The sequence below is a fragment of the Myotis nattereri genome (assembly GCF_964212035.1).
Source record: "Myotis nattereri genome assembly, chromosome: 8".
Lineage (NCBI taxonomy): Eukaryota > Metazoa > Chordata > Mammalia > Chiroptera > Vespertilionidae > Myotis > Myotis nattereri.
The window spans coordinates 84,495,692-84,522,867 of NC_138083.1; the positions used below are offsets into that span (position 1 = coordinate 84,495,692).

Sequence of the window (27,176 nt, forward strand, 5' to 3'; positions counted from 1 at the left end):
GACCGGTTTGGTTCAGTGGATAGAGCATCAGCCTGCGGAATGAAAGGTCCCAGGTTCTATTCTGGTCAAGGGCATGTACCTTGGTTGTAGGCACATCCTCAGTTGGGGGCGTGCAGGAGGCAGCTGATCAATGTCTCTCTCTCATCAATGTTTCTAACTCTCTATCCCTCTCCCTTCCTCTCTGTAAAAAATCAATAAAAAAATAAAAAGATATATTTAATAAAAACAAATGTTAAGAAAATTGCTAGAAGGCTACACAAAAGAACAGTGGTTACATCTGTGGAGAGGGAATGATAGTGAAAGAACATGAACTTTTCATTTAAATTTGCATTGCACTGTTTTACTATGAACATCTGCTATTTTTGTAATATAGTTTTTATACAACAAACTAATCAACTGAATTTAGTTGCTAAAGGGAATTTATCTTATCCCTCAGGTGGGTTGGGGCAGAATACCTGAAACCTACTGATTTCTATGAAATGAAGACCAGGTGAGTCACTGACTTGCTCACACGTAGAGTGTAACAGAGCCTCGGTTAGGACCCAGGACTTCAATGGGGACCCAAAGGCAGAAGACTCTTCCAACCACTCCCTGCCTCAGAGGGAATAAGTAAATATGATATAAAGATATGGTTCATCACCCCTGAACACTGTAAGTCCCTAAAGTGAAGCAGCCCAGGAGTGAAAGGCCATATAGAGGCCCAGACCAGCAAAGAACTGTGCAGTCATGTCACTGTTGTTGAAAACCACTAAGTTTTGGAGTGTCGTCTTATGCAACAATAAATAACTGATACAATCTGCCGGGAGCCGGTCCATCCTTGCTGTTTCAAGGGACCTGGCATATATGGCATACTGTTCTTAATATGTTTGCTCACCTTCTTGGCACTATGTGTTTTAACCAAGGTCTCTGAGAAAGGTTGTTTCCCCAGGTAGGGATTTTCCCCTGAAGTTAGGAGGGAATAAAACCTCTTAACTAAGTGCCAGGCGGGTAATTAATCACTTTAACTACGAACAATCATGCTTAAGCTACATAATCTTTACTCCCTGGAATGGAGATAAGAAACGCCCTAACCTTTGTAATAGAGATTGATAGGATTGAATCAACTGGTATAAATACAGATGTAACAAGACAGCAGAACACAGAACTTAGAAGACAGAACTAAGAAGACAGAACCAAGAAGACAGAACCTACACAGAATCTAGAGACAGAAGAACTTCGCTGGAGAGAACATGGCAAAAGATCCTGGACTGAACCTGACTACAGAAATTGGCAAGAGAACCTGACTAGAACCTGGTGACTGAGCCTGTCTGGAGAACCTGGACAGAACCTGGCTGGAGATCCTAAGCAGAACTTCGAGAGATCCTGGCTGGAGAACCTAGAGAACCTGGCTGGAGAACCTAGCAAGACAACATGGACACAGAACCTGGCTGGAGATCCTAAGCAGAACTTGGCTGGAGATCCAGACCAGAACTTGGCTAGAGATCCTGGCTAGGCTGCTGATCAACTGAACGCTGTCTCCGTGTCATTCCTTCTTCGCCGACTCCGTCTACACCTTTGGGGACCCCTGGACCCGCTGGGGTTGGACCCTGGCAACAATCTACTTTAAAAAATATATTATTGTCTCAGAACTGTCCAGATGCCAGCACGCTATTATAATTCTGCTTTCTGGTATGGTGAAAAATGTCCCTTTTAAGAAATATTTAAACTTAAAAAAAAAGAAAAAGAAAAAAGCCAAACCCCAACCACAAGCTAAACTGAATATTTAATACATTCTGTAGGAATAGAAGGAATGCAACAAAGATTAGAATTTTATAATATACATTAGACATTTATGTAAAAACTGTACCATTTTTCCCAAAGAAATTTCCTCAATTTCTTGTCGTTGCTATTTTCTTCAGAGCAAAACCTGTAATTTCTACTCTTGCAGATAAGGGGCTCCATTGTGTTGGGCAGTAATTATAACTTTATGTTTCAAGTCATTATCACCTCCAAACACTCCCTTTCATTTATTTCACTGCCCAGTCTCACTGTACTGTTTCATATTGAAAACACACTCCACTCAAATTCAAAGAGCCTGAACAGAAGCTAGAAGCCCAAGGATGCTTAGGGACTGATGTAGTAACAATGTTTACTGGCACAAACCTATTCATTCATACTATTACTGCTACGTTAATGAAAAAGGAACTCGGGAATGAGATCATTAACTATAACCAAATACATTCTAAATATAAATACCATGTGTTTCCTGATCAGCATCAGACAAACATCTAAACCATCCACCCCGAGTTCTAAGAGAAAAAGTCAGAGACAATTACAAAGAAGGTGCTTCACATTATTAGGTCCGTTTTGAAAACAAGGAGGTCCCTGGGTCAATGCCTTCAGTCTTTCTTTTTATCAGAGATTTCTGTCGATCCTGATGTTGGTAATCCATTTATGTCTGCACCCTAAAATGAAAAAACATTTTAGAGATTATTACGAGACACTCATCATAAGAGATACTCTCTTTGAAAACAGTCGACAAACTTCAGAATGAAAAAACTCTGCTTCTAGAATTATGCAGGATGGCTTAGTGCAGCTGAACACAATCGAAGTTGAACGTAACAAGCATATTGCTAAAAACAACAGGTTGTCTCTAAATAGTCATTTAAAAATAATAACTTCATTGTGTAAATAAATAAAATAAAATAAACTCTACGATCCTCCTAAATTAAGTCTCCCACCAAAATTATCAACCAGGGAAACTGGCTTTTTTTCATGTCATCTCTTCACACCCATGAGCTAGTCACCATGACTCTCAGCAGCCACGAAATACTGGCTATTATCTTGGCCACTGGCAAGGAGCAACTGCGTTAATCAGAGGCCTAGTTTAAAACTTTAGTTTAAACCAACTGTTAATTACTTTAAAAAACAATACCCAAATTCCTTATTTTATTTTCAAATTATAAGAGAAAGTTTATTTAGAAAGTTATAAAGGTAGAAGTGAGCCAGCTGGGCTGCACAGGCTCAGGAAACAAGCCCTTGGAGCTTCAAAGAGGGAAAGACAAAGGTAACTCGCCCAGGAGGAAAAAGAGGGGCCGGGAAAGGCTGGGAGGAAAAGCCAAACCCCCGCCCCCCCCAACACACACACACACCTCCGGTTAAAAAAGAAGGAAATTAAGACACATTGATGAAGCTTCTGGTTCCAAGAACTTGCCTTTCCAAAAGCCGAATAGTGTACCCTGACTGTACCACCCCCTCCCACCCAGCCGTCCTAGTCGAGGTATTTTAATGTCCTTACCTTACAGCCTATTTTGCCTTTGCTTGTATCACTGGATTCTTGCACAGCTTTTCTAGGCCATATGCGACTAACGAAGGGGGAAATCAGAGGGTATATGTATGGCTCCAGGAACTTTTTGTAGACCCAGAGCAGAACTGGAATGACGATACAAGGAATGCACACCATTGTCCCAGGTGGGAGCTCCTGAGCTGAGAGACGCAAAGAAAAACCAAATAAGCTCCTCACAGATTGATGACTAGAGGAATTCAGCTACATTAGGGTGTTCGAAAGGATTATTTCTGCTTTGAACGAAAAACTTAGATCATACTATTAGCTAAATGCAAGAAACTATTGAAGATACTGCTATCTGCAAGGTAAAGGAATAATAGGTGGTAGGCATGAAAATAACAGCAACGTTCCCGCTTCCAAATCTCTCGAATCACTGCTCCCCAACCATACATTTAATGATAAAGACACCAACATCTGCTAGGTGCTGGGCAGTTTAATGCTTTGCATATACAGTTGGCCCTTTGTATCCCCAGGTTTTGCATCATGGAGTCAACCAACCCCAAATCGAAAACATTTGAAAAGAAAATCCCAGAAAATTCCAAAAAGCAAAACCTGAATTTGCTATGCACAGAGCACCTCGCTAAATCCACGCAATTAAGTGATGTGTAGGCATACTGGAGCCTATTTACAAACACTACACCTTTTATATGGGGGACTTGCGCACCCAGGAATTTTGGTATGGGGGGGCGGGTGGTGGTGGTGGTGGGTTTCCTGGAACCAATTCCTTGAGGGTACTGAAGGACAACTGTATAATTCATTTATTCAAAACCCAGTGAGGTCGGGTACCTCTGCATCTTATTTTACACATACAGCAAAGGAAGGCGCAAAACTTTAAGGAACTTGGTAATTATGACTTAATTAGCCAAACCTACAATGCTAAGGGCAAACATTAGAATATGAAACTCTCTCAGATATCACTTTGCAAGACCTCTAAGCTGCAAACTGGTTGGCCTTTTCCAGGCAAGAATTCTCCCTTGATATAACTGCTTTTTCTTTTTAGTGGCAATTAAGGTGTACCGTATAATAAAACTATTTGTTTATTTATTATTTTTATATAAGTAAATTGTTTATTATTAGTATAAGGAAATTGTTCATTGGCAAAAATTAACATCTGATTTCCTTGATAATTAGAAATCATCTTAGAATTTCTCAAAATCAGCAATTTATTGAAAAAGAACAAATACTGCTTCCACAAAATACTATTAAACCAAAGACTTCTTAAATTTACAAGAATTTTCAGTCCCTTAGCGTAGGCCTTAAAAACGAAGACGCTTTGCCCTGGCTGGTGTTGCTCAGTTGGTTGAACAGCGCTAAGAAGTTGCCGGTTTGATTCCCACTCAGGGCACATGCCCGGGCTGTGGGCTCCATCCCCAGTAGGGTTGTTGTGCAGGAGGCAGTTGATGGATGGTTCTCTCATTGCTGTCTCTGTCTCTCTCTCTCTCTCTCTCTCTCTCTCTCTCTCTCCCCCCCCCCCCAAAAAAAAATCAATAAAAACATTTTTTTTTTAAAAGCCCAACAACTGAGAAGCTTCAGAACACTGAATAAGGCTAGTAATTCAGGATGTTAAAATTTCATCATGACTACACTAAGGCAACTTAAAATTATTCACAATACAAGCGAACAATGGCACAGACAATTCAATCTTAATGACTTTGAAATGAATTACAAGAGCTACTAACAAAAATCCAGATGTACATCAATGAATGAAGAGCTATTTTACAAAGGATTTATAACCATTTTTTAAAAAGGTCCCCTAGTCAAATTAAAGTAACCACTTAAGAATTTACCAAAATATTTAAAAGCCAAATGAATGGTGAGTCTTTTTCACTGTTTTTCAAGGAATCATTATTTTTGTCCATACACATTTAGAATGTGATCTGGGATACTGAAAAGGTGATGTGGTTTAGGTGTTCCACACTCTCACGGGTACCACAGCCTCATCAGGCTGACAAGCTGGCAGCTGCCTGCATGTGAGATGTTTCCCCCACTTTCTATACGGTCTTGGTCAAATTATTTAACTGTCTGTGCCTGAATCCCCTGTTGTGTAAAATGTAGACAATAAGGATACCTACCTCACAGGGATGGGGATTAGATAAATTAATATGCATACAAAGCTCAGTAGAGTGTCTGCGTATAGTAAGTGCCATAAAATCGTTACAAAAAAACCCCAAAAAAACCCAAAACCCCAAAATGGTGACCTGCCCAAAGTTCACACAAAGGTAACAAGTAACTAGAGCTGGCTAAGACCAGAACGTGAGGTCCGGTTTCCTAGCTCTTGTCTCTACCCCTTCCCCAAACACACTGATTATGCTAATTATCCCCCTACCAAACCTCCAAACCAACTAAATCCTTCCCAACAACTGGCAAGCTGATGACTGGCAGTCCCTCCATCATAAAGGTTCATTTTTACCTACTTGTAGTTGTGTTTTAATTACTTGCGCGTTGTGTTTTAAATAAACTCTCGAGAACAACTACTACTCATCAGCTTTGTCATACTAATGGCTTTTATCAAACTTTTTAGCTCTCTTCAGAATGAAGCTACTGTATTTCATCTCTAAATCGTCCTGATTCTTCGATGAGTTGTTATACTTCATACATGTGGAAACGGTGGCTTGGAAAGGTCGCGAAGGTGGCTACGATAAAGTGATAAAATTATAATTTTACTCAACCTCCACAAACCAGTTCTCGGATACTACAACGAAGTGAGCAAAACGGATTAAACTGTTGTAGGAGAGAAATGTTTTTATTCGACTTGGTCCAGTGCAATAGAGAGAAAAGGCGGAGGCCGTCGGAAAGGGGCGGGTGGAGGGGAGCGCCGCCCGGTAACCCAGCTCCGCACTGAACAGCATCGTACTGGCGACCAGAGCGGGACCGGGAGGGGCAGGGAGTGAAGACAGGAGCGAAGACGGGGGACTGGGGCGAATGGCGGCGAAGATAACAGACCGGCCAGGAAACCGACAACTCGGGCCAAGGGAGGGAATAAACGGACAGGAAGAGAAAGGCAGGCGGGAGCCAGGCGGGAGGGGCCACCGGAGGGAGAGATGGGGGCAGCCGGCGACAGGGGCGCGCTGGAGGGCGAAGGGGGCCCATCGGACAGCGCAGCGGTCCGCGGGGCCCAGGGCAGGAGCCGCGACCCGGCTGGGCTCGGTGCGCGCCGCCGGCCCAAGCCCGGAGCTGCCCGCCGGCGCCGGGCCCCAGCCCATCCCGCCCCCTTGGCCCGGCCCAGAGCCCCAGCCCCCTCAACCCCACTCACCCGCGACCACCAAGCCCAAGTGGAAATGTCCGCACTTCCGGAGGGAGGGAGCTGCCGCCGCCGAGCCAATGGACACCGCAAAAGGGGCCGACACACACGTGCCTGCGTCAGCCTGACGTCAGCCTGACGACACAAGGCGTACGTACCGGGGCGCCGGGCGGGGCCGGGCGGGGCTCCGGGGCCGCGGGCGGAGCCGGGCTTCCCAGGCCCGCGCGGGCACAGGCGCTGCAGTCCCGGAAGACTAAATTCAACTCGTTGATCCAAGAAATGACGCCCGTACCAATGGTTCCCCACCGCAGGGGCGGTTACTTCGCTGGTTTTCAAATGCAGCTGTGCCTACAACCCCCCTCTCCCCTAGTTGCAAGGGTCTTACGTTCAAGGGCAGGGTGGATTGTCAACCTTAATTGGCTGTTTAAGAGAAATGGCTCTACCACTTCACTTCCACCCAAGTAAGGTCAGTGTTTAAGATTGGAGAAAACCGGGACCCTCCGCAAGGGATATCGTAAATGGCACAATTGTAAAGTCTGGCTGTTCCAATGACTGGGCAATTACACTCTTGGCACATACCCAAGAGAAATGAGAGCATGCCCATTCAAAAACCTACAAAGGTGCACAGCAGCACTACTTGGAATAGCTTAAGACCCAAATGTCCAATAAATATATTGATACAAATTATACATCAAGTACAATACATGGATGAACCCTGAAAGTACTGTCATAAACCAAAGCCAGTGGGCCACATCCTGTGATGTTTCTTGAGATGTCAACAGGCCTATCTATAGCTAAGTAGTTCCCTAGGGCTGAGTAACAGCTAAACCACTGCCAAGGTTCCTCTCTGTGGTGATTACAATGTTCTAAAATTGATTTTAGTGATCGATTCATAGCAGTATACTAAGATCCACTGCACTGTGGTGAACTGGTGTTAAATCCTCAATGAAGTGGCTGGAAAAACATTTCAGAACTCCATGTTTTAATCCCATTTTATGCAAAAAAGCAGCAAGACTTTCAAAACAGCATGTTTATGACCCAAATTAATGACAGAACAGAATAATCTATTTTTAATTCTCATCAGAAAACTTGTTTTATCACTTGAAATGTATTTAGTAATAAAGACAACCAACATTCTGCTTTTACTTTTACTTAGATTTATTTGATGCTCAATTTACTCCCGGGCCATAAGTTTTTGTTTCTTCAGTTTCTTCTGAGATATCTGGGGAAAGAAAATAAAAATGACTTAAAATTTCCCAGAAAACATCCACACTACATCTTATTAAAAAGAGGTCTTAGCTTCAGTGAAAGAACTGGAAACATCAACATAAAAGGGCTCTAGCTGGTTTGGCTCAGTGGATAGAACGTTGGTCTGTAGACTGAAGGGTCCCAGGTTTGATTCCGGTCAAGGACACATGCGCGGCTTGTGAGCTCAATCCCCAGTAGGGGGTTGTGCAGGAGGCAACGGATCAATGATTGTCTCTCACTGCTGTTTCTATCTTTCTTTCTCTCTCCCTTCCTCTCTGCAATCAATAAAAATATATTTAAAAAAACATGAAAGAGTCCTTTGGCATAGAGATGTGGTATGACTAATCAGGGAAGGAGTTTAAATTGATTTTCGCTGAAGACAGTGACACCAACTAAGGATTCCAATGACAGGATATTTAAGTGACAATATCAATACAAAAAATCTACTGGGTGTGAAGGGAAGATTTCAGGATTACTCCCAGTTTCCTGGCCTACCCAACGGAACGACTAGCTAACAGTGCTGTATAACACATAGCGAAGTTGACAGGAAGAGAAATCATAAGCGTTCTCACCACAGCGCCTCCTTTTCTTACTTCTACTGTTATCTAGGAGAGCCCACTGCAGTGATCATTTCACAGTACACTAAACTCAAGCCATCATGTGGCACACCTTCAACTTTACAATGGTATGAGGCAATTCTCAAAAACACTGACTTGTCATCATTTACTGAATGTAGGCTTATTAGATCTGAGGGGCATTTTTGGAAGTGGCAATGGACATGTAGGTGGGACTATCAGCAGACAATCACAGTTCTGATGTACCGAATGGCACAAAGTTACTATTCAGTATCAATCAAGAAACATATGAGATCCACGAAAGTAAAAATAAAGTAAAAGGTTGCTGGTTGCTCAGAATAGTTTCCTTTCATGGTTATTCCAAAGGTGTCCTAAGTTAGTCATCACAGCAACCACACATCTACTCTACACAACTGAAACTGAGCGAAGACTAAGAAATTTACCTTTTTCTTCTGTGCAACCTCCTCTTCTGGTTTAGGAACAATCTGCTCCTTTTCAGTGAGGATCATCTCAATGTGGCAGGGAGAGCTCATGTATGGGTTAATCCGCCCATGAGCTCTGTAGGTTCTACGCCGCATCTTGGGAGCTTTGTTCACCTGAATGTGCTCAATGACCAGAGAGTCTACATCTAAACCCTGGGAAGAAGGGAGAGAGAACATAACCAGTAAATCTTTATCTTAACACCATCTATGGAAAATTAAGTTCCTGCCTTAACGAACTTTTTTGAAAAGCAATCCTTAAGAATTTAAGCCGAGTATCAGTTCAAGCAGTCACTTTAAACTTGGTTCTAAATGTCCTTCCTTAAATTAAACCTAACTACCAAAACTCAGCCCTATGCTAAGTGCATGTTAAAGATCACCAATAGTGTTAATTTCTAAGCTTTGATGATAAATAAGATTTTGGCAGCATGGCTTAGCAGCTGAAACGATTATATAACCAGTCCTGGCTGGTGTGGCTTATTTGGTTGTCCTGTGCACCAAAAGGTTGCCAGTTTGATTCGTGGTCAGGGCACATGCCCGGGTTTTGGGCTCAATCCCAGTGGGGGTGTGCAAGAGGCAAGAGGGATCCGTGTTCCACTCTTACAGCGATGTTCCTCTCTCCCACTCCCTTCCTCTCTAAAAACCTATATATAAGTATAAAAGGCTAAGCAACCTAGCTATGACACGCCCTGACCACCAGGGGGCAGATGCTTATGCAGGGTGCCCTCTCCCACTCTGGGACCCCTGGGGGATCCTTGGATTGTCGGAGAGCCAATTTTAGTCTGATCCCAGCAGGCCAGGCTGAGGGACCCCACTGGTGCACGAATCCATGCACTGGGCCTCTAGTAAATATACACTGAGTGGCCAGAGTATTATGATCACCCCATCAGTACTTCACTGACACTTCCAAAAATACTGAATATTGAAAATTTCCTAAGCAAATACTCTTAAGGTTTTATTATTATTATTTGCCTAAATAATTCACTTCATTGTACTGACAGGGTGGACATAATAATCTGGCCACCCAGTGTATATATCAGCCGTGGGCAAACTACTGCCCGTTTGAAATGAATAAAACTAAAAAGGCCGTACCCTTTTATGTAATGATGTTTACTTTGAATTTCTATTAGTTCACACAAACACTCCGTCCATGCTTTTGTTCCGGCCCTCCGGTCCAGTTTAAGAACCCATTGTGGCCCTTGAGTCAAAAAGTTTGCCCACCCCTGGTATATATACTAGAGGCCTGACACATGAAATTGAGCAAGGGCCTCTGCCTCAGCCCCCGCCCGCTGCGGCTTTGTCTGGAAGGATGGATGTCTGCTCTAATTAGCATATTACACTTTTATTATTATTATAGATATAAATAAAAGTGGGTTATAGCCAGAGACCCACATTTTTAATTCTGGCCCAGATTTCCAAATGCTAAAGGGGAATAGACAAACCTATTTTGTTGACTACAGTTTTAACTTCTAAATGAAATTTAACATCTCTCCATTAAGAATGTAGGCAATAGCCTGGCCGGCGTGGCTCAGTGGTTGAGCATCGATCTATGAACCAAGAGGTTATGGTTTGATTCCAGGCCAGGGCATATGCCCAGGTTGCAAGCTCAATCCCCAATGTGGGTTGTGCAGGAGGCAGCTGATCAATAATTCTCATCATTGATGTTTCTCTCTCCCCCCCTTCCTTTTAAAATATATTTTAAAAATATATTTTTTAAAAAGTGTTGGCAATAAACCACATTAACCATTACTAAAGCAACCACTTTGATAACTAAATATTTGTTTCTTTGCAATAGTGTCTTATTGTTTGTATATTAAGTCTGGACAACATTAACTGAACCCCCATCTAAGGTGGATACATATAAAGGTGTTAATGCTTTGGGTACCTTAAGTTCAGCATTGCTCTCGGCATTTTTAAGCATGTGCAGCAAAAATTCAGCACTCTTTTTGGGCCACCGACCCTGTGTCCAGCCCCACTGTTTTGCCTAAAGAAAACAAAGAAAGGCTGTTAGTTCCGATTTAAATAAAACGTTACCACCACAATTTATGGCAGCTCTCCCTCCTGGGAGCATGCCCACACCTTTCCTCTTTTCCTTCTCCCTCTTCTTCCCCTGCAGGCAAGCATCTCCTAAACGGAGGGAGGGACCCCACGGAGACTTGCAACCAGGGAAGCAATAGGCGGCAGCAGCTTGCCCTGGGCCAAACCCTAAACTTGCCCCCACGGCCCCGTGTTCTGTCTCTCCCGTGAGGTGACCACAGCGCTGCCTTGGCTCACTCCCTTCCGGTAACATTTCTAGGGAGCAAAGCAGCACGCCCTGGTCTCTCCCTTTGCGACTTCTGTCCTAAGCCATTCCCGTTTCACTGTTCCCTGCTTTAGCAAACATACTCTCAAAATCACAAACAAAAACACACAATTGATTTCATTCACTTCAAGGTTGCTCAGAACATGGTTTTTTTTCATGGTCAATCCAAAGGTGTCCTAAGACTGTCATCACAGCAACCAGAAACAGCCTGCTGGAAGACCTGGGCCATGGCAATCCCCTCCAGTCACTTTCCCTTACAACCGGCCTTTTCAAACAGCAGCCATCCACGCTCACCTGGGCGCACCGACCGACGCCGCCGTTGTAGCGGCGGAAGGGCACGCACTGCTTCTTCAGGGTGACGTCCTTCAGGTACTTGGTGGCCTTCCGAATGTGCATGCCCTTGATGGCCTGGGCAGTTTCACGCGTGTTCTAAATAGGAAACACACCGGGGGTGAACCATGCGAAGGCATCACCACTTTCAAAGCAAGCATGAAGTTCCCGAATCCTCCAGGTGTCAACATCAAGACAGTCAGTCACGACACGCTCAGGACCGACACCCAGAAGGCGGCTGCTCAGAACTGGTTGGTTTTCACGGTAAATCCAAAGGTGTCCTAAGAAAGACATCACTGCAGCTGCCTTCTCAGCATACGGTGTCCCAGAAAAGCTCCCTGCAGCACCCACACGACTCTTAGAGCACAGCGGAGTCACATACCTTGAAGTGAACGCGGAGGTTGGAGCCCCTCGACTTGCATGCTAAAAAACAGAGGGCACTGCGGTTAACTTCGGGTTGTCTCCTTTCTCGTACCCCCAAATAAGAAACGCACCAAGGGCTGTTCACTTACATTTCGTGGGGTTTTCGGGGTCTAGCGAATAGCGAACCATCTTCAGGGGTCACCTGGGAGGGAGGACGGAGCAACTGTCAGGACGCGGAGGCAGTCACCTACAGCCTCCGTGGGCACCAAGTGCCGCCAGCGGCTGCTCAGGGAACCGCTGTTTCCACGGGGGATCCAAAGGTGTCCTAAGAGGTGCCATCACCGCAGCCACGCTTTCTCCCCCGCCGGCCTCCCGGTGACTGCAGGCCGCAGTGCGCCAGCCCCCTTGCTCTCTGGCCGGCAACCAGCCCGTTTCGGTGCAACGAGGGCTCCCTCGGGCGCAAGGACACGGCGCCCCGGGGCGGCAGACCCCAGCCGCCACGCTCCGCAGAAACCCCCTTCGCTCGCACAGCTTCACACGGATGCCGCCTTTCCACGCTTCTGTGCTGCCACCAGCGTGGCACGCAGCTAACTTGAGACTCCTCTAAAACGAGGAAAGCTTCGACCCGACTCCATTCCCGCCCCCCAATTTTCTGAGGCCACCACTCACCGCGGGGCACTGGACCTCCGGAGTAAGAGGCGGCACCGACCACGGCCTACCCGTGCTCCCAAAGCCCCCAGCCCCTCCCATCGTACCCTTTTCGGGCCGCACGGCCCGGGCGCCAAGTCGGGCGCTCCGATACTTCCCCCAGCACAGGGGACACTGCCTTCAGCGAGAAATCAGTAACCGCGAGAGTTCTCTACTCAGGGGCCTCAAGATTGGCGCCCCAAAGGCCAGGATGGCGGTGATAACCCGAGGATTCAACTCGCGGAGAGAGACGCCGAAGAGCAACTCACCTATGGACGCTTTGGGGAAGAGGAAGAGCGGAGGTTCTTGGGAGATTTCATGAGAACTCAATATCTCGCGAGATTCTCACCCAAAGAAACGAGATTTGAAGAGGGAGGAGGGAGGGGGAAGACTAAGGGAGTGTGAAATAAGTTTTAGAAGACCTTAAAACGAAATGCCTCATTAGGGACTGTCTCAAAATTCTGTCTTTTTTTGACCCAGAAATAAAGTTAGGAATTTTAAATATTAACTAAAGCAGGTTTGTAGTTCTAGGACAGGATCACGTATTATTACATATAGACAAGACATTTATTCAACATTCGTTAAGTTTGATTATGTATCCCTGAAAGTGATTTTTAATTAATTGGAAAATTAAGAAGATGCAAAGGATGGAATGTAATTATGGTAATAAAAAAATTCTCAGGATGAGAATATCATCCAGTCTCTTGACTTGGGGTGGTGAACACACAGTACAATATATAGAAGATGCATTCTAGAACTGTACACCCAAAACCTATATAATTTTACTAACCAATGTCACCTCAACAAACTTAACAACAAAAAAAATATCACCCAGTCAATTGTACTGCAACCTGTGTAAAGAATGTGCTAACTGGCCCGGTTGATGTAGCTCAGTGGTTGAACATGGACCCATATGAACCAGGAGGTCACAGTTAGATTCCCCATCAGGGCACATGCTCGGGTTGCAGGCTTGATCCCCAGTAGGGGGCATGCAGGAGGCAGCCAATCAATGATTCTCTTTCATCATTGATGTTTCTCTCTCTCTCCCTCTCTCTTCCTCTTTGAAATCAATAAAAAATATACTTAAAAAAATTAAAAGCTTACTAAATTCAAGATACTATTTCAGTACTTTTCAATCAGATGCATTTCTTTCATTAACCCTTAGGACAACTCTAGAAAGAGATATTACTATTATTTCTATTCTATAAATGATGAAGTTGAGGCACAGAGAAATTAAGGGATTTCCCCCAAAGTCCCACAGCTCAAAAGTGACATCTGGAAGCAAAGACAAGCCCCAGTGACCAAGTTTGTCATCACTAGGCATTCCTGCCTCTCCCTTGCCTTGTCTTCTCTGTACTTCTAAGTTCTCAAACCAGAAAGCTAGAAAACAATTTCTCTTTTTCTTGTCTTGGCACACACAAGCACTTAAACTCTGTTATTACTGCCAGAGTCTTCTAAGTGGTCTTCTGGCCTTTATGTTTCCACACTCTAATATATCCTCCATATTGCCGACAGAATCATTTTGCTAAAACAGCTGCCAAAATGATCGCGTCATTTTTCAGGTTCTATTTTTTTTTAATGTGGTTCCTGTTCCAAATTCCTGGGGATGACTTAAGAGCCTTCTATGATCTGTCCTGTGCCTTCTTCATCCCTTAACTTTTCTTCTTTTCCTACACACTCCTACACTCCTACCCTATTCTCATTGATTTTAGAGAGAGATCAAGCCTATCATTAAAAGACAGACATGATACCACACTTGATTTTGTGTTCACTAGCACTGGATTAGACTAGAAGGATTAAACCTTCGAGATGATTTCCTTTTAAGGGGAATGGTTTATCTTTTATTTTTTATTTTTAAAAAATATACTTTTATTAATTTCATAGAGGAAGGGAGAGGGAGAGAGAGAAACATCACTGATGAGAGAGAATCATTGATCGGTTACCTCCTGCACACTCCTCACTGGTGATCAAGCCTTCAACCCAGGCATGTGCCCTGACCGGGAATCGAACTGTGACCTCCTAGTTCATAGGCTGACACTCAACCACTGAACCACACTGGCCGGGCTGGTTTATCTTTTAAAGCCTCAGTGATTTTTTTTCTATGAAGTTTAAATAAACTCTTTAAACCTTATTTCATACATATTTTTCTTCAATCTGTTGCTTGTAAATTTAAAATTTTAATTGTATTATATTTATTGTGCATAAATCTTAATTATTAAAACAATGGGGAGCTACAAATAGGTTTAATTCTTTTTTTTAAATATATTTTTATTGATTTCAGAGAGGAAGGGAGAGGGAGAAATAGAAACATCAATGATGAGAGAAAATCATTGATCGACTGCCTCCTACATGCCTCCTACTGGGAATTGAGCCTGCAACCTGGGCATGTGCCCTGACCTGGAATGGAACCATGACCTCCTGGTTCATAGGTCAATGCTCAACCACTGAGCCACACCGGCTGGGCAATTCTTAACAATTTAGTTGTTCACTCATCCAGTGAATATTTATTGAACACTTATTATATGCCTGCCAATGTGCTAGATGCTGAGTCATAACAAGTACTAGGAGAATCCCTAACCTCAAGCTACCTACAGTCTTGGGGTGAAGGGATGGAAGGATAGGGAAGTAGGAGGTGAACAATCAATTAGAATACATTGTGAACTGCCAAAGGGGGAGCGTTGAGGACCTTATTAATAGCACTTAGGATGGGAAAGCTGCCCTGAGTAAATGACATGGCGGCTGCACCATGAATGGCCAGGAGTTAGTGGGCACAGCAGCCAGAGGGACATGACTGCTGCTTCCCGCGGGGGAGCTCTGTTGCGGGAATTGCAGATGTTTGGGTTACTTTGGGAGCGATAAGGGGGAGAGGCAAACCTGATCTTGAAGGATCGTATTTGTCAGCAAAGGAGTTTCCAGTGTATCTTAAAGGCGATGGGGGACTTTTGAAAGCACTTCCACCCTTGGGGATGTTTGAGGTGATTTGATCAGATTTCACTTAGGAGAGGATCCCTCTGCAGAGAGACATTTGGGACGCACCAGGGGCCAGACCAGAGGCTGCAAAGACCGCGGTGGCCTGCACTGGTCTGATTCAGCTCCCCCGCCCCGCAAAGAGAATGCAGAGTGGTGGATGCATTGGCGAGATTTTAGTAGAAGTCAGAGGCTTTCATGATCGTAAGCTGTAAAAGTTGGTAATTTTGGAACTTCGCCAACCCTTTCTGGACGTCTCTTCCCTGATTGTGTTGCCGACATCTCCTCACTGAGTGTGTAGCACAGCCTCCTTCTGCCTGTTAGTAAATAACAAAGGAAAACCAGCGCCATGGGTGACACCCCGCAGAGGCATTCTGCATTGGGGTGAAAGGAGAAGCACGGATCTTACGGGAAGAATCTCATTCAGGAGCAGTTGGGGAAGTGTTTTTGAGGAGCCTTGGGTTTGGCGTTGTGCCGGGAGAATCCGTTCCTGCCAACCTCGGAGGACACCAGTGTGTGAACCATTTAAATAATAACAGGGTGCTTTGTGCTTTGCGAAAAATGTTTTATTTCTATGTTTTTCAATTTCTCGCTCTTTTTTTCTTTTATGGTTTTGTGTTAGAAAGGGCTTCTCCACTCTGATAAGGTTTTTTTAATTCTCCCATTGTGGAAGACCCTTTATGGTTTTATTTTTCATGTTTAAATATGCTGCCCATCCAGTGGAAAGCCTGAGATATGGCTCCAACTCCATCTTTTTCTCACAGCTACCCAAATGGCACAATTTGCTCAGTAGTTTATGTCTTCCCTATAGATTTAAAATAACATCTTTATCATATGTGAATAAGGGATATTATTCCAGGCTGGAGAGGATCATGTAGAGCAGTGGTTCTCAGCCTTCCTAATGACGCGACCCTTTAATACAGCTCCTCATGTGGTGGTGACCCCCAACCATAAAATTATTTTCGTTGCTACTTCATAACTGTAATGTTGCTACTGTTATGAATCGTCATGTAAATATCTGATAGGCAGGATGTATTTTCATTGTTACAAATTGAACATAATGAAAGCATAGTGATGAATCACAAAAACAATATGTAATTATATATGTGTTTTCCGATGGTCTTAGGTGGCCCCTGTGAAAGGGTCGTTCGGCCCCCAAAGGGGTCGCGACCCACAGGTTGAGAACCGCTGATGTAGAGGGACATTGGCCTCTGGTAACTGAGGGTGGAATCCTATTACTTCCCAGCCAGGTGTCTCAGTGCAAGTTATTTGGTTTCTCTGAGCTTTTCTCCTTCGTTTATAAAAGGAAGATAACAATACCAACGGTACCGGGTTGCTGAAAAAGTTACAAGAGAAAGTTAAAAGACACAGTAAATACAATAGAATAGATAACCAGTACCTATTGGCTCATTGCTCCTTCCTCCCTCCTTCTCCTTAGAATTGATTTATGGGCATCACCTAATCTGATTCTTTCCCCAAAGCATGGATTGATGTCCTCTATGATGTCCCGCACTGGTGACCCTCTGTGAGTTTCCTCCTCAAGTCCATTCCCTGGCACCTGTGCCCTGGCCTTCCTGCCAGCTGCCTTCTGACTGGGGGCAGCCAACAGTGAGCATTGGAGGTCATGGGGAGAGGCGGGGCTATTTCTTCCCGGCTCCCTTGCTGCCTTGGCACCTGCCAGACTGCCCGTCTTCCCAAGCTCAGAGCTCTCTAGGCTCCATTACAGTATCTGCTTGTCCTATGAGTCCTGGGCGTGGAAATGTCTTTCCGTGGCTGCTGGGCTCTGGGTGCCTCCATGGCCCTTGCTAGCTTCCGTAACGTTGCCCACATCTCGTGAGTCCCTTGACGCCTCTTCCGGCGAGTTCTCTGCACGACCTTGTTTCCTGCTGCCACCCCCAGGGTTGTCTCCCCTCTGTTTGGGTGCTTCCCTGGACCGGCGCTCAGCAGTTTACTCTCCCTTTGCAGTCCTACAGTTAAAGTAGTGATGAACTTGAGGATGGAACTAATACTTAGGGTGCATCTGTTGTATGTGGAATGCTGTGTACACTTCATCTCACTCATTCCCCACGAAGACTTTGTAAAGAGGATTGTACTCCCTGTGGCTTATAGCGGAGGGCTTGGGACTCAGGGAAGTTGGGGAACTGGCCCGGATCCGAAAGCTATAGGCAGCACGGGATGCATTTGGTGTAGAGCTAGGTTGACCTGACTCCAGTGTTTGCTCTCTTTCTGCTACACCTGACTGTCATGGGGGAAAATTCCAGAGAAGATAAAGTGTAAATATGGGAAAATTTGTCTTGGATTTCACAATTTTACTAAGGGTGAGCCTGGAAAGAAACCCTAAAATTATTCACAAAAACTGAAGGGTACGTTCCTGCTGTTCTCCTGTCTTGGGTGACACCACGGGCCACTAGATGGCACCCGTTGGGCATGATATAAACCTTTTTGTCATTTTTGTGGGCAAAGGGTGTGTGTAGTCAGTTCTGTTTACCTTGACGTGTAACTATGACTTTGATTTAATGCACTACGTATTCCCTCCGAACTGGGCTGATTTTTAAGCCTCGTGGAGAGGAGACTGTGAGTGAGCAGGGTGTGGGGTGGGGAGAGGGAGTGGAGAGAGAGGAGACGGAACGCTGAAGCTAGGCCCGGGAACGTGGCGGGCGCTGGGGGCACAGGGCACAGCCTGCAGTACCAAACCAAGTAAAACTCTCATTCGGACACCAGGAGAGCATTCGAGCTTGTCGGATGACATTGCCAAGAAAAACGTTCTGAGAGGTTCTCAGTTATGTAAAGCCATAAACCAAGCCCCAGCCAACAGATTGAACTAACCACCTGCACCTTTCTAGAAAAGGCTCCTCTTCAAGAAAACTCTTAAAAATCCTTGTCAGTGGTTACCTGATAATATTCTTTCTTCTCTCTCTCTCTCTCTCTCTCTCTCTCTCTCTCTCTCTCTCTCTCTCCTCTCCCCCTCTTTTTGCACCAGTTTGCCTAAAACAGGGGTCCTCAAACTTTTTAAACAGGGGGCCAGTTCACTGTCCCTCAGACCGTTGGAGGGCCGGACTATAGTTAAAAAAAAAACAACTATGAACAAATTCCTATGCACACTGCACATATCTTATTTTGAAGTAAAAAAACAAAACGGGAACAAATACAATATTTGTATTTGCATGTGGCCCACGGGCCGTAGTTTGAGGACCCCTGGCCTAAAACATCTCATCGCCTCACATAATCCTTGAATTTCTCTTCTCTGTGGGACATGACCTCCTAGGAATAAGTTTTCCTTAGCAACGTGGGACAATGCCCTAAACACAAAAGGACTATCTGAGTATAATTAAAATCATACAGATATTCGTCAGCAATGCTTCCTTTGAAAGAGCTGGATGGAAAGGGGGAAAGGGCAGGAAAAAATTCTGCAATGTTCTAAGTTAAAATTGTGGTGACAGGAGGGTGGACCAGCCCTGACGAAAGACTGCTCACCTTCCTGTGGAACTGTGGGAATGGAGGGTTAATTTCCAGGTGGCTATTTCTGTGAGAATCCAAAAGAGAGAATGGCCTCCACTTCCTATTCACACAGAAGCTTTCTGACCACCGTGGCCGCTGCGGCAGCTGTGCTGCGCCTGTCCCAGGCTGAGCCCTGCTTCTGCCAAACCCTCAAAGTACAGTGGGGCCTTGACTTACGAGTGTCCCGACTAACGAGTTTTTTGAGATACCAGCTGTCTCTCCGGGGATTTTTTGCACTGAGTTGATAGAGTAATTTGAGTTAACGAGCTCCTTAACGAGCTCGGTCTCAGAACGAATTAAACTCGTAAGTCAAGGCCCCACTGTAACTCCTTTCAGCACGGCTTATATCTTGCTCCCCTTCCTTGATGTATAAAAAAGCTTGTAAAAACTCTTGGACAGCCCAGCTGCCGTGGCTCAATTGTTGAGCGTTGACCTATGAACCACGAGGTCACGGTTCGATTCTGGTCAGGGCACATGCCCCAGTTACGGGCTCCATCTCCAATAGGGGGCGTGCAGGAGGCAGCCGATCAATGATTCTCTCTCCTCATTGATGTTTCTATCTCTCTCTCCCTCTCCCTTCCTCTCTGAAATCAATAAAAATACATTTTAAAAAAACTCTTGGACATTGGACGTGCTGTCTTTCCTACCTAGCCATGCTGCTGGTGGATTAAACTCCGTGTCCCAGAAACTGTCTTCTTTGATGCTAGCAATGGCCTAATAAAGCCTTTCTTTGTTGTTGTTGTTAATCCTCGCCTGAGGATATTTTTTCATTGACTTTTAGAGAGAGTGGAAGGGAGGGCGGGGGGGGGGGGCGGGGGGAGACCAAGAAAGAGAACCATCGATGTGAGACACATTGATTAGTTGCCTCCTGCATGCGCCCCAGCCAGGGGCCTGGGATTGAGCCTGCAACCAAGGACCATGCCCTTGCCTGGAATGGAAACCAAGACCCTTCAGTCTGTGGGCTGATGCGCTATCCACTGAGCCAAACCAGCTAGGGCCTAATAAACCCTCTTATAAGAAGACTTTCAGCTGTGGAAATTAAATTTTTGTTTTTGTTTAACAAGGTGTCCGAGCCCAGGCCTCTCATCATGCAGATGAAGAAACCGTCTTCTGTTCCTTTCTGTGCAAGTGATCCCCAACTTACCCGGTTGCTCTAATGAAAATATTATCTTAACTTTTCTTGCCTGTGGCCTTCCCAGTTGCTGAGGCCTTTGTAAGGCAACCAGATGAAGCTACACCTTTTGCTGTCATCTAGTTCTGAAGGGGACTTCGTTTCCTTTTTTCCCAGGAAAAATTCTCTAGACAAATTTTTTTCAGTTTTTTCTTTTCAAAATTTATCATTTAAACTTAAAAAACAGGGAAGACATTCTGATGATTCAAAATAAAAAATATATATATCAAAAGGCATCCAATAAAAAGTCTCACTCCTATCCCTTTCCCCATATGTCTCACCCTCCCACCCTCAACCCACGGGCAACCACCCTAATTATGACTTCTTGGGTATCCTTCATGCAAATCTAATCCAGTGTGAGTATGGAAAGAATTATTGATTTCTTTGGGGGAGGAGATTTGCCATTGTTGCTCCCTGGCTGCTGAATGCCCTGCTGTTCCCACTTACCCTCAGGGTGAGTTCTACAGTGGCCACAGTTTTTTGGCGTGAAAAACGGAGACAGAAGATCTTAGTGTCAGTGAAGGGAGCCGAGCTGGTGCTCCTGTCCTGGAAGAGGTAGACGCCACAGTCACTGCGGCTTGTCCAGAGCTCTCGTCTTTCCCCAAGTCCCCAGGCCCTTGCCCTCTCTCACTCCTGGAGGAAGCAGTTGCCTTTTGCTTCCTGAGCCCCTGCACCTGGCCTTCACTTCAGAGGCCCCCCACCCTTCCCAGAGCTGGTTCCTCCAGGGGCGTCCACTCTTAGGATCCAGGGTGGCTCCCTCTCTGCCTTAGACATTCTGCAACTCTTCTTTCCCTTCCCTCAACTTCTTTATACGGCCCCTTTCATCCTCTTCTTGCCATCAAACTTCTCTAAAGACTAGTTACTGAGATTTCCTCGCCACTTAGTGTAGCTCACTAACATTTAATCAACATCTACAATGTGTGAATAATGTGCTAGATGAGGAACATTCAAAGATTTAAAAAAGATGTGGTTCCTGCCTCTCAGGCTCCTCAACCCAGACCTAATTAAGTGAAATACCCTGGGATACATGCAGTAATACAGGCCTGGGCTAGGAGGTTGTGGCTCAACTAGGAGGCGGTGCTAGTTACAGGTATGGTCTAACCATGCTTAGCACAGGGAGGGGGGGGGCATTATTTCTGAATATGAGGATAATAGTCACCACTTACTGAGCCCTCCAGGTCCTGGAGCTTGGGATAGTAATACCCTGAGGCTGTGTTTCCAAGCAGGGGCCCTGTGCTACCTTGCGTCCCCTTCCTTTAGTCCTCCGCCTTCTGTCGCCTGTTAGATGCCATTCTTCTCTGAACACAGACTTTTCCAGATCTAACCTTCTCAGGCACTGCTCCCTGCTCCAAACCACCTTCACCCATCAAACACAAACCGTGAGCCTTCCCTCGGAGCCCTGTGTTTGCTTCTCAGGGTGGCAACTTGCTCATACGAAGATAACACATTTTCCTGAAGGGCCCTTCCCAGCTAATTTTTATTTTTATTTTATTTTTTAAAAATATATTTTATTGATTTTTTTACAAAGAGGAAGGGAGAGGGATAGAGAGTTAGAAACATCAATGAGAGAGAAACATCGATCAGTCACCTCCTGCACACTCCCCACTGGGGATGTGCCCGCACCAAGGTACATGCCCTTGGCCGGAATCGAACTTGGGATCCTTGAGTACGCAGGCCGACGCTCTATCCACTGAGCCAAACCGGCCAGGGCCCCAGCTATTTTTTAAAAGTATATTTTTATTCAGTTCAGAGAGGAAAGGAGAGCGAGAGATAGAAACATCACTGATGAGAATCATTGATCAGTTGCCTCCTGCACGTCCCCCACTGGGGATTGAGCGTGAAACCCGGCATGTGCCCTGACTGGGAATTGAACCATGACCTCCTGGTTCATATATGTCGACGTTCAACCACTGAGCCACACCAGTTGGGCAGCATTTCTGTTTTCATTATGTAGGTGAGGAAAAGGAAGGTGAGCATATTGAGTAACTTGCGCAAGGCACGTAGGTAGAAAGCGGTAGAGAAGGAATTTTAAACATGGCCTGTTGAAGTCGAAGCTCATAGCCATTTTGTTACACTGGGGGTGTTTGACTCAGATCAGAGAAGACTCAGAGGTGGGACTCCTATTGACAGTCTTCTGGAACTTGGGTCACCATATGTGTGAGGTGTAGGCGGAACTAAAATCAATCTTGGGAATTATCAGGATTAGATTTAATCTCAAATAAAGGACTTCTAGCATTTACAGTGACCTGAATAGAAGGAGCTGACTGCCTCCTGAAGTGGCCAGTTCCCTTTATGACCTGGGTTCCACCAGCATCCGTGGCAGGATGAACCCTACCCAGGACACTGGAGGGGATCCCACCATTGGATGGGGGTCTTCTGCGTAGGATTTAAGATCTCAGAAGTAAAGAACCTGTATCTCTCAGAGGATTTGAAGTGTGGTCATTGCAGAACCCAGTGGAGGAAATACCCTTGAACTTCGCCCTGTTTGTGAATCTATCCAGGTCTGAAGCCCCGAGAATATTCCTCCTTTTTCCCACTGAGAGTCCGCTCAGGAGTAAAGGTCAAGATGACAGCAGTCATTCCCACGTGGAGTGCCCTCTGAGGACTTCAAAGACATTTTCCTAAGGGTTTCATTATCCCAACTGTGCAGATAAGGAGACTTGACCAACCAGGGAAGAGAAAGTGGAGGCCACTGTCCAGTATCTCTTGGCAGGACGCACTCCATTCTTTCCTGCTCACGTCAGCTGGGGTTGCAACAGCTCCAGTAACTGGCGGCAGAGATAGAAGGTGAGTCTGGAGAGGGAAATGGAGGCAGTGGAATTTTTAAAGATGCTGAGACCATAACTTGTGTTTGTCTGCTAATAGAAATGATCCAAAAGAGAGGGAGAAATTTTGGAGTGATGTCTGTGTGTGAGAGGGGATGGAATCTGGAGTGTATGTGTGTGTGTGTGTGTGTGTGTGTGTGTGTGTGGAGGGGGAGGGGTGGGTACAGCTCATGCTTAGTACCTGGAAGGGAGACCAAGGACTTGGGTACAGACAAGTAGGTGGATGGGCCTGTGGATGTTCTCTTCTGATTGATTTAAAATGTATATTTCTATTGATTTCAGAAAGGAAGGGAGAGGGAGAGAGAGAAACATCAATGATGAGAGAGAATCATTAATTGGTTGTCTCCTGCACAACCTGTACTGGGGATCAAGCCTGCAACCCAGGCATGTGCCCTGGCTGGGAATTGAACCGTGACCTCCTAGTTCATAGGTCAATGCTCAACCACTGAGCCTAGGCTCTTCTAATTGGTTTTATTTTCCCAGTAAAATAGAAATCAGGCCATCAGCTGTGAGTGATGGTAGAGAGATGTCAGAGTTCTGAGAGGAGAGAAGAAGATATAGAGAGTTGTCCAGGAGAAGGAGTAGGAGGAATAAGTGGTCTGGGAAATATAGTTGATTACTCAACAGAATTAAAAGATCACTTGAGATTGCTGGTCATTAATTTAATTTAACAAACTTTGTGTGTGTGTGTGTGTGTGTGTGTGTGTGTGTGTGTGTACACACATGTGTTTATGTGTTTCATCTATGATCTGCTGTGTAGGTGTAGTTACAAAAATAGGTAAAAATTAGATTTAAATAAAGGTTTTATTTTTTAGTAAAGATAGAGAAATAAATAAGAAATGAGCAAGGTATACTATGCTTGATTGCCCCTGACCCCATTTTTACTTTTAAGGAATATTCACTTCATTTACTCAACAAATATTTAACTTCTGCTAGATACCTACGACAGTGGTTGTAGGTAGGAAGATGAAAGCAGAGAGAGCTCCTTGTTCACAGCCTATGAGGAGAAATAGATCAGAGTTGATAATTAATTTAAGTACATAGAGAGGAATTTAAGAACATAAAGGGGAAAGCATCTGACTTCTTCGGGTAGTTAGAGATCGCTTAACAGAATTGGATCTTGACATATGAGAGATAGTTCATTCACATTCCACAAATATTTAACTACGTAATTGCTTTGGACCAGGCAAAATACTGGCTGTTGAAAATAAACATGACATATAAGACAAGAGTCTGGTTTTTTGTTTTTGTTTTTCAATTGATTTCAGAGAGGAAGGGAGAGGGAGAGAGAGATAGAAACATCAATTATGAGAGAGAATCACTGATTGGCTGCCTCCTGCACACCCCCTATTGGGGATCGAGCCCGCAACACAGGCATGTGCCCTTGACCGGAATCGAACCTGGGACCTTTCACTCCGAGGGCCAACACTCTATCCACTGAGCCAAACCGACTAGGGCAAGACAAAAGTCTTGTCCTCAAGGAGGAATATCACTAAGTAACCCAAGTGTGTGGTAAATGAAATAGCTGATCAGCTTAGCAAACAAGGGTTTGATAGTCTAGAGAATTTATCTGGTGAACCATATACATTTGGCACTTCGGGGGTCTGTGTGGATAGACTAGTTGGTTGCTATCAATCTTGTGGTTACTGGTCTATTTAGAGATTCTGGGGTCAGTTCTTTGTAACATATTGTGCTAGAAAATGGACCTTTCACAATCAGGTTTAAATGTCACCCTCCCCCCTCCCCAACCCCCACTGAGCTTTGGAAATGCCCAGAGCATTAAAAAATGAACTTATTTTGGCGACCTAGTCTTCCAGTCTGTCATTGGAAACATTTTAAATGCTCCTCGTGTGGCAATGAGCCTCTTTGCCTCACCCTTTCTTTCCTCTGTTCCTTTGTGTAGACATGATGGGTGAGAGAAAGGGCCCCAGCAGGTCGAGCTGCCTGTTTCGCTCAGCTGTGTTTGCTCCTCACAGAGTTGGCTGCCCTCCTGGCCCCCTCGCCCTGGGAGGTGCTGAGCTCCAGCCCTGCTCAGAATCCTGAAGGTCTAGGCTGTCATACAGTAATCACTTCACTTTTGTGTGTAGGACTACTTGGAGAAGATTATTAACAAAGTGAATTAAAAGGATATTTCAGCTGAGCCACTTATTTTTTGGGGGGAGGGGGATGTGAGTGGGACTTGACAGCCTTTCCCTGGGTCTCATGCTCTGGGTCAATTGATAACCATGCACTACCTCTCCCAAAAGAAATGTGCCAGGCCTGGCTGGTTCTCAGGTAAATTCCTTTCAACTACCCCAATCCCTTGTTAAACCCATTATTTCACCTGCTTCGGGCCTGTACAGATGCAGGAGAAAAATTCCTATCATGCATTAACTGCATGTAGAAATTTTCATGAAAACCTCTTTATTAAAGGAGAATTATTCAGCTTCTTTTAGATGTTTACTAAATGGAAGAGTTTAAGGAACAGAGTTTGTGATTTGCAGAGGAAGGGAAACAAGCCAAAGAACAACAACATCCAGCCCCGCCCCCCAACAAGCCTACCTATACCTTCAGCATATAGGAGAGCTGAGGTCATACTGCAAATGAAGATTTCAACTGAGGTTCCATACACTTCGCCTGTAGTTACGGCCCCTAAGCCAGTGCTTCCCAAACTGTGTTCCCAGAGATTATAATTCTTCACTAAGCCCTTTGTGGGACAAGAGTTCTGTGGTCAAATCAATTTAGCAAAAGTTGACTACTTTGTCCTCTTCTTGGAGATTTGTAACACACTTCATTTATGTAATCATTCAACAAATATTTAATGAGCTCTTTCTATGTGCTAGGCTCTAGGCCAGGATTCGGGAGAATAATGAACAAAAAAAAAAGCCCAGTTGCTGCTTTCATGGCTACGTAACTCTAACCCAGAGAACATTAATGTTTGAACATTAATCAAACAGCCAAACAAATAATGCCTAATTAAAGACCCAGGTAAATTATCTATATCTATACTAATAAAAGGGTAATAAAAGGGAGACCTTCCGGATGTCCTTCTGGACAAAGCCATGGTGGCGAGGCAGAGGCGGTTAGGGCAATCAGACCAGGAGGGGAGGGTAGTTGGGTGTGAGCAAGCCGGTGGGGGGGGGGCAGTTGGGGGCAATCAGGACAGCAGGGGGGCAGTTGGGGGCAATCAGGCTGGCGGGGGTGGCAGTTGGGGGAGATCAGGCCATTGGGGCAGGGAGCAGCTGGGGGTGAGCAGGCCAGCAGGCAGAGTGGTTAGGGGCTATCAGGCAGGCAGGCAGGTGAGCGGTTAGGAGCCAGTGGTCCTGGATTGCGAGAGGGATGTCCAACTGCCGGTCCAACTGCTTAGGCCCATGGGGATTGGGCCTAAGCCGGCAGTTGGACATCACCTGAGGGGTCCCAGATTGGAGAAGGTGCAGGCCAGGCTGAGGGACACCCCTCTCCCGTGCACGAATTTCATGTACCGGGCCACTAGTATATATATATAAAGCCCTAATATGCAAATAGACCAAACGGCGGAAGAACTGAACAACCAGTTGCTATGACATGCACTGACCATCAGGGGTGCATGCGGAACATGGCGGGCATTGGCCGCGGTGGGATGGTCGAGTAGGTGAGCGGAGGTGCCAGACCAAGGCAGGGTGCCAGTCACTGTCATTGGGGAGAACCTCTGGTGGTTACTGAAAATTCTTTGCTCCCACGCGCCGTGGTCCTGCCTGACGCTCGCACCTGCTGCCAGCGCCAGCCCCACTCGCACCCCCTGCCAGCACCCAGAGCTGGTCTCGATTGCTCGGCCTGTCAGCGGGTGTGAGCAGTGGCTTCCAGTCCCGATCGCCCCTGAGGGCTTCTCCACCTCCCCCTGCTCCTGAGGGGCGATCAGGGTAGCAACTGTCACTCGCACCTGCTGCTGGCACTGGCTCCAATTGCTTTGTGCTGTCAGTGGGTGCAAGCGGGGCTAGCGGTGGCTGTGGGAGTGGGGCTGCCAGCAGACAGGGGACTGGGGGCCGAAGTGGGAGGGGCTGGGCAGGGTTGCGGAGGATGAGCCAAGACCTGCCCCTGTGCCCACCGCAGCCTTGCAGCCCTCAGTTCCTTTCAAGGTGCATGAATTTGTGCACTGGGCCCCTACTATCAAAGAAAGGAATATGCTTATAGGTGTGGACAAAGAAGA

At 45.5% G+C, this 27,176-nt stretch overlaps 2 protein-coding genes across 5 annotated transcripts; both read right to left on the reverse strand.

Annotated features, from left to right (window-relative positions):
• Nucleotides 1-1,743: 1,743 nt before the first annotated feature.
• On the reverse strand, nt 1,744-6,671 carry LOC308523344 (UPF0729 protein C18orf32 homolog). 2 transcript variants are annotated; one of them, XM_081097193.1, is made up of 3 exons: nt 6,579-6,671; nt 3,278-3,465; nt 1,744-2,444 (listed from the first exon to the last, which is right to left on the reverse strand). In XM_081097193.1, the coding sequence occupies exons 2-3, from the start codon at nt 3,440-3,442 to the stop codon at nt 2,379-2,381; spliced, it is 231 nt and encodes a 76-aa protein (XP_080953319.1). In that variant the 5' UTR covers nt 3,443-3,465; nt 6,579-6,671; the 3' UTR covers nt 1,744-2,378. The 2 variants fall into 2 exon arrangements, with proteins under 2 accessions (XP_080953319.1, XP_080953318.1); XM_081097192.1 differs by having other exon boundaries at nt 3,278-3,460; nt 6,579-6,637.
• Nucleotides 6,672-7,706: 1,035 nt separating this feature from the next.
• RPL17 (ribosomal protein L17) lies at nt 7,707-12,897 on the reverse strand. Of its 3 annotated transcripts, none has more exons than XM_081097189.1 (7): nt 12,820-12,897; nt 12,013-12,065; nt 11,883-11,923; nt 11,465-11,599; nt 10,754-10,852; nt 8,833-9,024; nt 7,707-7,788 (listed from the first exon to the last, which is right to left on the reverse strand). In XM_081097189.1, exons 2-7 carry the CDS (start codon nt 12,050-12,052, stop codon nt 7,741-7,743), a joined length of 555 nt encoding a protein of 184 aa, XP_080953315.1. In that variant the 5' UTR covers nt 12,053-12,065; nt 12,820-12,897; the 3' UTR covers nt 7,707-7,740. The 3 variants fall into 3 exon arrangements, with proteins under 3 accessions (XP_080953315.1, XP_080953316.1, XP_080953317.1); XM_081097190.1 differs by having other exon boundaries at nt 12,619-12,827; XM_081097191.1 differs by having other exon boundaries at nt 12,533-12,823.
• Nucleotides 12,898-27,176: the final 14,279 nt, after the last annotated feature.